Genomic DNA, 10,000 nt, shown 5'->3' with positions numbered 1-10,000 from the left:
ATCATTATCATCAGTATTATCATTAGCACTGCTGTCATCCTTATTATTAATGCTGTCATATCTATTTTTGCGAGAAAGATACCTCATATAATATGCAATCTGGTCCCTGTATGTTGCGCGGGGTTCATTGCACCATACGATAACATAATGGTGGAGAGGATCAGTAATATTACGAAGAGAATGAGGACGTTTACAAAGGGATAACTTCTGCTCTCAAGTTAAGAGCCTCATAAGAAGAGGTTATTATAAAAAGGAAAGGTATTAGTTTACAGCAGTGACAGGAACCTTGTACTAACATGGTCATTATTCTGAGGAAAGTTGTTGAAAACCGCAGAGCTCAAGGTTTTTACGTGTCTTGAGTGCGCGTGCTGTGCCATTCTCTGTCTCTGTTATTCAAGCTCCCTTCCCTCCTTTTTCTCCTACCTCCCTCCCTCTCTCTCTCTCTCTCTCTCTCTCTCTCTTCGTTTCCTCTTTTTCTCTATGCCTGCCCCCCCCCCCCTCTCTCTCTCTCCTCATTTCTTTTTCCCCATGTTTGACCCCCCCCCCTCTCTCTCTCTCTTTCTCCTCTGTCTCTCTCTCTCTCTCTCTCTCTCTCTCTCTCTCTCTCTCTCTCTCTCTCTCTCTCCTCGTTTCTTTTTCTCCATGTCTGCCCCCCCTCTCTCTCTCCTCATTTCTTTTTCCCCATGTTTGCCCCCCCCCCTCTCTCTCTGTCCTCATTTCTTTTTCCCCATGTTTGCCCCCCCCCCCCTCTCTCTTTCTCCTCTGTTTTTCCTATGCCTTCCCCCCTCTCTCTGTCTCTCTTTTCTCTCCCCCCCCCTCTCTCTCTCTCTCTCTCTCTCTCTCCCTCTCTCTCTCCCTCTCTCCTCGTTTCTTTTTCTCCATGTCTGCCCCCCCCTCTCTCTTTCTCCTCTGTATCTCTATCTCTCCTCCCCTCTCTCTCTTTGTTTCCTCTTTTTTTCTATGCCTTCCCCCCTCTCTCCTCTCTCTCTGTCTCTCTTTTCTCTCCCCCTCTCTCTCTCTCTCTCTCTCTCTCCCTCTCTCTGGTAAATTAAACTGTGATGGAGAATTTCTGCATTTTACAGACTGCTCTGATTTCCTCTAACAAATATTTGCCGCTGACAGTGATACTGACATTAATTTCAAGGAAAGGAAGCTTAGCTGAAACTAGTATTTCATGTAAAAGATATTTACGTAATATCCTTTTAGTATAACAACAACATGATGCGAGTATGCGTTAGTTATTATGTTAGCTACACGCAATTTTTTTTAGTCACGACAAAAAACGAAATACGCTGTTAGATAGATTGACAAAAACATAGATAGATGGAGAGAGAGAGAGAGAGAGAGAGAGAGAGAGAGAGAGAGAGAGAGAGAGAGAGAGAGAGAGAGAGAGAGAGAGAGAGAGAGAGAGAGAGAGAGAGGGTGGGGGGAGGTAATGTGAGAGGGAGAGGGAAGTAATGTGAGAGAGAGAGAGTGAAAATGAGAGAAAGAAAAAAAGGTGAGCATGATGATAGATATGCACACAGGTTATCTATATAACGAATTGTAAAAACAAACAAATACTGGGTAGGCTAGAAAATACAAGTCAACAAACAAAACAATCTGAGGCAAAAATAAACAGCTCTACACTTAAGAATATCCAAGTTTACTTACAACTTCATACAGTTGTCTTCTGAAAATATTGGATAAGATAAGTGGTACACTTTTCCAATTGATAACAAGATGCTGTGCTTGTGTGTGTGCTTGTGTGTGTGCTTGTGTGTGTGCTTGTGTGTGTGTGTGTGTGTGTGTGTGTGTGTGTGTGTGTGTGTGTGTGTGTGTGTGTGTGTGTGTGTGTGTGTGTGTGTGTGTGTGTGTGTGTGTGTGTGTGTGTGTGTGTGTGTGTGTATCCGAGATTCAATAGGTGGTGGAGAAGCACAGTTTGCTATGAAAGTTTCATAAGCAGTAAACTAGTGAGAAAAAAATCTAATTGTGTTACTAACATAATAGTAATGTAATATACTATAATTAAGACAAAAACGAAATTTTATTAAAATGACAACAGACAACTCAGCGCACCATATATCTGTACAGATTGAGGTAGTAAGTTTTACAGAAACTGTGCTAATTTTGGCAAGTTTGAATACTCTCTAAATAAGAATATATTGTACTTAGAATAAACAAGGAAGGTATGAAAGAAACTACATTGAAACAATATATTTGTATGGCATTATTCCCTGATGGATCTCTTTTTAACAATGTAATGAAACTGTGATTTTTTTTTTTAAAGCATACATGCAGTTATATCTATGTATATATATTCACGTTATATAATCAAGTTATTTTTTAAAATATTCAATTACTTATATCCGTACATATATATATTCACTTTTGGGGCATTTACTTAAAAACAAAAAGATATTGACTAATATCGTGAAAGTAAAATCTATTAAAACAACGCGCTATATAGACAAAGAAAGAAAATATCCTTGAAATAACCTGACGGACACGCCGGTAATTAAAACGTGGTTTTCGCCCTGGAGTTCGAAAAGGGAGTTATTTTGGTGCGCGACACTTACAGAAATACAGCCACTGCAGTTGCGAAATATTACAAAACTCGTCTAAACAATGGCTTGGAAAATATGTATCAAAGCTTACAAAGGAAAAGGAATAAAACAAAAAAACACGAGCATCTCCTTTGAAAAAAAAAAAAAATAATAAAGTGTGAAAGAGCAACAGCAAAGGAAAAGATTCATGAAAGAAAGAAAAGAAAAGAAAAGAAAAAAAAAAAAACTGACTTGAAAAAAAGTATACATAAATCCCACCTTTTCAGGTTTTACATTTTGACATAACCCCCCTTCCCCCCTCGCCCTCCTCCTCCCTATCCCATCCCCATACCATACACCCCCCCCCCAAAAAAAAAAAAAAAAAAAAAAAAAAACTTAAAAACAGCACCATCCCCACTGAAAATAAAAGAGAAATACCGACCTGAAATAATACTGCAAGAGTTGGATCGCCTGTCCCGGAACGTACTTGTGAACGAGCGAAACAAATGGCGTAGGCGTTTGCGGACGGGCGTGGTGGAGAGCGTGTACAGGACTGGGTTGATGGCGGCGTTCAGAGGCAGCACGAACACGGCGATCCACGAGAAAACCTGTGCAACGGAAAGAAAAATATTGCAACGCCTTATGTACTAACACTCTGAGGATGAGGAGGATTGTCGTTGTTATTGCCACTGTTGTTAGAATTATCATCGTTGTTAGCTTGGTATTTTGTGCTTTTATTTGTTGTATTTACCTTCATGGACTCACATCTACGGAGAAGCACTGGTATCTTATATAATAATAATAATTTTGATAATAATAATGATAATGATGATAATAATAATAATAATAATAATAATAATAATAATGATAATAATAATGATAATAATAATGATAATGATAATAATAATAATGATGATGATGGCAATAATAATAATAATAATAATAATAATAATAATAATAATAATGATAATAATAATAATAATAACAACAATAATAATGATAATAACAATAATAATGCTGCTAATGCCAAGGGTAAGGGTACCTTGGGCGGGATGGCCATGCCGCAGAGGGAGGCGATGCCGAGGAGGATGATGGGGAGCCAGCAGGCCGCGTCCGTCGCCACGATGAGCGTCATTCGCGTCGCCATGCCGCTGTCGCTTAGCCGCGCCTCCGGGCTGGCGTAGGCGGCCGAGTGGGTGTCGCGGGCCACGATGTACATGAGGGCGTAGCTCACGGCGATCACACCGAAGGACAGCAGGTTCAGGACTGTCGGAGGAGGGGGGGGGTGTTATGGAAGGGAGGGAGGGAGGGAGGAGTGCGGGGTGGCGGGGAGAGAGGAAGGGAAGGCGGTGAGAGAAGAGGGTGGGGTGGGGGGGGGTAAGTATAGAGGGGGAGGGGGAGGGGGATGGGGAGAGAGGGAAGAGAAGGAAAATGAAGAAAAAAAAGAAGAAATAGAGCGAGAGAGCGAGAGAGAGAGAGAAAAAAAAAACAGAGAGAGAGAGAGAAACTTTGACTTTGACGAGTTTTTTGAGACAAGTGATTACGTACATCTCGAAAGGATGAGGTAACATAGGTATCCTCACCCCAATCTTATTCCCGTTTGGGCTCACATATATTTTACAAAACCTTACAGCAATGTCAACATGTTGAAAAATATACAGAACAAAAGACGGGTCAATCACAAGCATACACAGTTAAATGTTTACATATCAGGAGAACGATATAACAGTATGGATTATCACCCTCAGCATGCTAAGTCCTCTCTCTCTCTCTCTCTCTCTCTCTCTCTCTCTCTCTCTCGAGAGAGAGAGAGAGAGAGAGAGAGAGAGCGAAAGAATGAGAGAAAGAGAGAAAGTAAGAGAGAAAGCGATAAAAAGAATCAAAACACACCACGTCTTCCTTTCTCTCCAATGCACCGACAAAAAAAAAAAGAAAAAAAAAATCCACATCTAAACAACCACACCACAAAACAACAGAAACAGAACCATCCTCATCTCACCTAAGAAGATAAACACGGCATACTCCCATCCGTTGGGTTTCTCGTTCGTAATATGGAGGGCGAGGCAGACGCCCGACCTGCCGTAGAAGTTATCGAAGTACTCGAGGCTGCTGAGCGGAAGGGCGGCCAGCAGGATCACCACGAGCCACACGAAGGCCATCACGAGCCGCGTCACGCTGCCCTCCAGGCGACGCAGACCGAACGGGAACTTGATGACGATCAGGCGGTCCACGGTGATCACTGGGGGGGGGAGGGAGAGAGAGAGGGAGAGAGAGAGAGAGAGAGAGAGAGAGAGAGAGAGAGAGAGAGAGAGAGAGAGAGAGAGAGAGAGAGAGAGAGAGAGAGAGAGAGAGAGAGAGACATAACAAATTAATAGCCAACACAACACAGCCGATAAATACATGAATAAATACAATCAAAATACACTATTTTGAGAGAAGAGAAGAGAAGAGAAGAGAGAGAGAGACACAGAGAGTTGGCTGATCGGTCGGTTTGGAGGTTTGTATGGGTCTGGGGTGAAATGTGGGGGTTTTGAGTGGGATGTGGGTTGTTTTTAGTGAATTGTGGACTTGGTTTTGATCGGAGGGGTTGAGTACGATATGTGGGGTTGGTTGGGAGTTGTTGAATTACGTGTGCGTGACTTGTGAAGTTGGTTCTTAAATATGGGGTTGAGTGTGATTTGTGACTGATCTGATAGGTTTAGCATGATCCATCTAATTGGTTGTGACTTGCGAAATTGGTTGTAAACTGTGCACTTGACTTGATTTACTAGTGGGACTATCAAAACTACACAACGGAATCTATCTGTGGAATAGATAATTAGAATCATGTTCTGTAACCTGTGAAATCGAGTGTGAAGATGAACTGTGAATCTGGCATCTGAAAGTGATTCTAGATTATAGAATGACACCACACACTAAGTTAGCTTGTGAGTTTGACGCTTGGAATTCCTCTGTGAAGTTGTAATCAATGAATATTTATGGATATGGGTTTAAAAGTCATATAGTTTCGATCTTGTGAGTGAAACTTAAAGCATCTCTGTGACTTCCTGAGTGAAAAGTAACAAATCTTATCATAAGATTTTTTTTCTATTGACGCTAAATCTTAGGATGTAACAAGAAAGAAGAGAAAGCGTAACGTAACGATACAAAAACAGGATCCTATTTGCACCTGTGTACAAAATGGAACACAAACTACCAGAACAGTTCCAACTTTATTAAAAGTCAGAGACAGAACAAGAAAAGAAAACGTGAAGAAATAACACTAGATCCTTGGTCATAAGAAACAATTTGAGGCTGGATAGAACAGCGAATCTATTGTCCTAAAACAGAACAGCCATAACTTCGGTTTATAAAGTTTGCTGCTAATGGGTCTTCACGGAGAGGTGGTATCCGAAAAGTTGGCCTCCTCTTCTCTTTAACCTCCTTCCTCGTTCTTTCCATTCTTCTCTCATCTTTTTCTCTTCTCCAACACCTGTTTCTCCTTTTCGATTAATTTTTATTTCCCTTTTCCTTCCATTATTTTTATCCTTCTTCTACTCTTCCAACACCGTATCCCGCTCCCTCTACTCCAATTCTTTCCTGTCTCCTCTACCATAATCTTATCCCCCTCTTCTTCCTTCCTATCCTTCTCTTCTCCTCCCTCTGTCTCCTACTCTTCCTCTTTTACCCTCACCCTTTACAACCCCCTTGCCCCTACCCCTATCCTCCCCCAACCCCTTACCCCTATCCCTGCCCCTACCCTCCCCCCCAACCCCTTACCCCTATCCCTGCCCCTCCCCTTCCCCTACCCCTCCCCCCTCCCCCTAACCTTACCCTCCCCCCAACCCCCCAAACCCCCTACCCTTACCCTCCCCCAACCCCCAGCCCCCTACCCTTACCCCTATCCTCCCCCCTCCCAACACCCTACCCTTACCCTCCCCCCAACCCCCTACCCTTACCCTACCCCTCCCCCTACCCCACCCCTAACCCCCAACCCTCAACCCCAAACCCTACCCCTCCCCCAACCCCCTACCCTTACCCCCCCCCCAACCCCCTACCCCACCCCTAACCCCCAACCCTCAACCCCAACCCCAACCCTTACCCTCCCCCCCCACCAAACCCCAACCTTCCCTCCCCCCCTCCTCCTCTCACCTGTCAGCGTGAAGACCGAGAGCTCCGACGAGAAAGTGCTGATGAAGCCGGCCAGCTGGCAGAGGAAGGACGACCGCCACGAGAGCTCGTAGGCGACGTACACCCCGCGGTACTGCAGGTCGACGACTGCCACGATCAGGAGGTAGACGCCCATCATCAGGTCGCCGAGGCCCAGGTTCACGATCAGGAAGGAGTGCATCTAGCGTGGGAGGTACGAGTTTTAGCTTCGTTTTAGCTTTTAGTTTTTTTTTTTTTTTTTTTTTTTTTTTTTTTTTTGGGGGGGGGGGTAAGGTAAAATGGTTGTTGTAGTAGTAGTAATAGTGGTAGTGGTGATGGTGGTATTATAGGTAGTAATGGTGGTAGTGGTAGTAATAGTGGTAATGGGGGTACTGGTGGTTGTGGTAGTAGCAGTAGTAATGGGGTAATAGTAGTAATAATGGTAGTAGTGGTAGTAGTAATTAGTAGTAATGGTGGTAGTGGTAGTAGTAGAAGTAGCAATGGTAGTAGTAATGGTGGTAGTAGCTGGATAGAATAGGGAAACTGATAACTAAAACAAAACAATATAGTAATGGTGATAGTGGTAGTAGTAGCAGCAGTAGTAGTAGTAATGGTGGTAGCAGTGGTAGTGAGTTTAGGTGGGTTAGTTTTTAAGATTTTTTTGGGGGGTGGGGGGTTAAGTGGTGTCATGGATGTGTCTTGGTGGTTCTGGTGGGATTTAGAGAACGTAATGGTTGTTGTGATACATAATATTAACACGCAAACGCAAGCACGGACACGCGAACACACACACACGCACGCACTTATCTCTCTCTCTCTCTTTATCACTCTTTCTCTCTCTCCCCCTCTATCTCTCTCTCTTTCTCTCTATCCCCCTCTCTCTCTCTCTCTCTCCCTCTCTCATTCTCCCCCCCCCTCTCTCTCTCTCTCTCTCTCTCTCTCTCTCTTTCTCTCCCCCCTCTCTCTCTCTCTCTCTCTCTTCCCCCCTCCATAGAAAACAAACTTACCCCCATACCCCATACCTACCCCTCCCCTACCATTCTATCACTGCCCCCTCACCCCCCTCATCCCCCACCACCACCATTCACTCCAAAATCCACACCCTCTCTACCCCCCCCCCCACTCCTCTCCCCACAACCCTTCTATCCTATTTCCCCAATCTGCCTCAGACCCACCCTCGCCCCTAATCCCAGCCCACTCCCTAAACACCCACCTTATTCTTACCCTCAGCCGTAGCCAACCAGCCCACCCCTGCAAACCCACTCGAATGACCCTCCCCCTCCTCCCCTCACTCACCTCCACCCTTATCTAACCCACCCCAAACAAACTTACCTTATCCCCACCCTCTCCCCTAGCCTCAACGCCCCCTCCCCCACGCACACCCACCATATCCCCACCCACCCCTCAAACCCACCCACCTCCACCCTCTCCCTACCTCACCCATCTCCAACCTCTCCCCATCCCACCCACCCCCTACCCTTTACCCCCACACCTCCCCCCCTCTCCCCACCCTCTTCCCACCCCACCTCCATCCTCCCCCCACCCCACCTCCACCCCTCCCCCCCACGTCCACCCACCCCCCACCCTCTCTCTACCCTCCCCACTCTCCCCCCCTCCTCCCCCCGCACACCCACCTTATTCCCGCTGGAGTGAATGCTCCTCCAGATGATGACGAAGGAGTTGCCGACCAGCGCGACGAAGCCCAGGATCCAGATGCACACCCGGAGGACCAGGTTGGACATGAGGTCCTCGCACGACGAGAACTCGTCCCCCGCCGGCAGGCACTCGCGGACGTGGGGGGCGAGGCAACACCACCGCCGGTCGTCTGTCGATCTGGGGAGGGTGAGGGGGGAAGGGTGGTGGGAGGGAGGGTGAGGGTGAGGGGGGAAGGGTGGTGGGAGGGAGGGTGAGGGGGGGGAAGGAAGGGGAAGGGGTGGCGGGGATGGTGTTGGGAGGGAGGGGGAGGAAGGAAGGGGGTGGTGTTGGAAGGGGGGGTGAGGGGGGAAGGGTGGTGGTGTTGGGAGGGGGGGTGAGGGGGGAAGGGGGTGTTGTTGGGAGGGGGGGTGAGGGGTGGCGGGGGTGGTGTTGGGAGGATGAGGGGTAGGGGGAAGGGTGGTGGGGGTGAGGGGAGGTGTTGGGGAATGTGATAGGGGGAAGATGGGGGTGAGAGGAGGGTGGGGGGAAAGTGGGAGGAGAGGGGAGAGTGGAAGGAGGAAGGAATGAAGGAGGGGAAGGGAGGGAGAGGGCAAAAGAAAGGATGGGGAAAGGTGAGAGGTGGGAGGAGGGATGGGGAAGAAGGAGAGGAAAAAGGGAGGGAGGGAGATGGAGGAAACAGAGGTGGAGAGGTGGGGAGGGAGAGGGAAGGAGGGTGGGAGAAGGGTGGGGGAAAGTGGGAGAGGGAAGATGGGAGGGGGAAGGTGTGAGGATGAGTTGGGGAGGGAGTGAGGGAGGGGAGGTAGGGAGAAGGAAATGGAAAGAGGTGGGAGGAGAGAATGGGAAAAAAGAGAGGTAAGCATTGTGGGGGGGAGGAATGTAGAGGGAGAAGAGGGAGGGGGGGGGAGGTGGGATGAAGGAAAACGGAGAAGGGGAAAGTTGGAAAAAGAGAAAGAGGGAGAAAGAGAGACGGAAAGAGCGGAGAAAATAGGATTTAATTTCGACAATCTCAAAAAGAATTCCTTGTGCATAATCCTAAGACCTTTGATCAAGCCTCTTACTCAACAGAAAATCGAAAAAGAAGGAGAAAAGTGCAGATAAAAGACTGTAATAGGATGGCAAAAAAAGACCTCTTTTTGAAAGCGAGCCAAAACGGGAGCTGTCCGTGATTTTTTTTTTTTTTTTTTTTTTAAATTCTATGACACAATCTAAAGTTCTTCTTTAATGCTCTTCTTAATACTACAATTATGATTTTTTTTTTATGTTTGTTATTGTTGTTGTTTTATTTTATTGTTTTATCGTGATCATTTTTATTTGTTTTATTGTTATCATCATTATTATTCTTATCATTAGCATGATTATTACTATCATTACTATTATCATAACTATCATTATTATTATCATTAATATTATCATTACTATCATTATCACAATTTAACATTATCATCATCATTATTATCGTCACCAATATCATCATCATCACCATCATTACCATAAATATAATCACTAGTATCAAAAAAATATAAAAATCACACAAAATATACATCAAGATATACATGAAGATTAAAAAAAAATATTTAATTATTTTTTTTGTGATTCCATTGATATAGACTTCTTTTTCTTTCTTTTTTTCTTTTCTTCTCTACTGAGACTGCTAAAAATCAAATGACATTAACGATAATAATGAGGATGGT

At 45.4% G+C, this 10,000-nt stretch overlaps 1 protein-coding gene across 1 annotated transcript in view; it reads right to left on the bottom strand.

Annotated features, from left to right (window-relative positions):
• LOC122254578 (G protein-coupled receptor GRL101) overlaps positions 1-10,000 on the bottom strand; it is a 186,565-nt gene that overhangs the window by 2,240 nt on the left and 174,325 nt on the right. Inside the window, exons 21-25 of the mRNA XM_086546388.1 lie at positions 8,288-8,486; positions 6,657-6,855; positions 4,525-4,764; positions 3,568-3,791; positions 2,968-3,133 (exon numbers count right to left, since the gene is read on the bottom strand). Coding sequence (XP_086402514.1) covers positions 2,968-3,133; positions 3,568-3,791; positions 4,525-4,764; positions 6,657-6,855; positions 8,288-8,486 — 1,028 coding nt within the window. The remainder of the gene's footprint in view (positions 1-2,967; positions 3,134-3,567; positions 3,792-4,524; positions 4,765-6,656; positions 6,856-8,287; positions 8,487-10,000) is intronic.

Source organism: Penaeus japonicus, unplaced genomic scaffold (assembly GCF_977035675.1).
Source record: "Penaeus japonicus unplaced genomic scaffold, GWHDUDI00000001_assembly GWHDUDI00000018, whole genome shotgun sequence".
Classification (NCBI taxonomy): Eukaryota; Metazoa; Arthropoda; class Malacostraca; order Decapoda; family Penaeidae; genus Penaeus; species Penaeus japonicus.
Note: the sequence above shows the minus strand (reverse complement) of the source record. Positions and strands in the feature narration are given on the sequence as shown.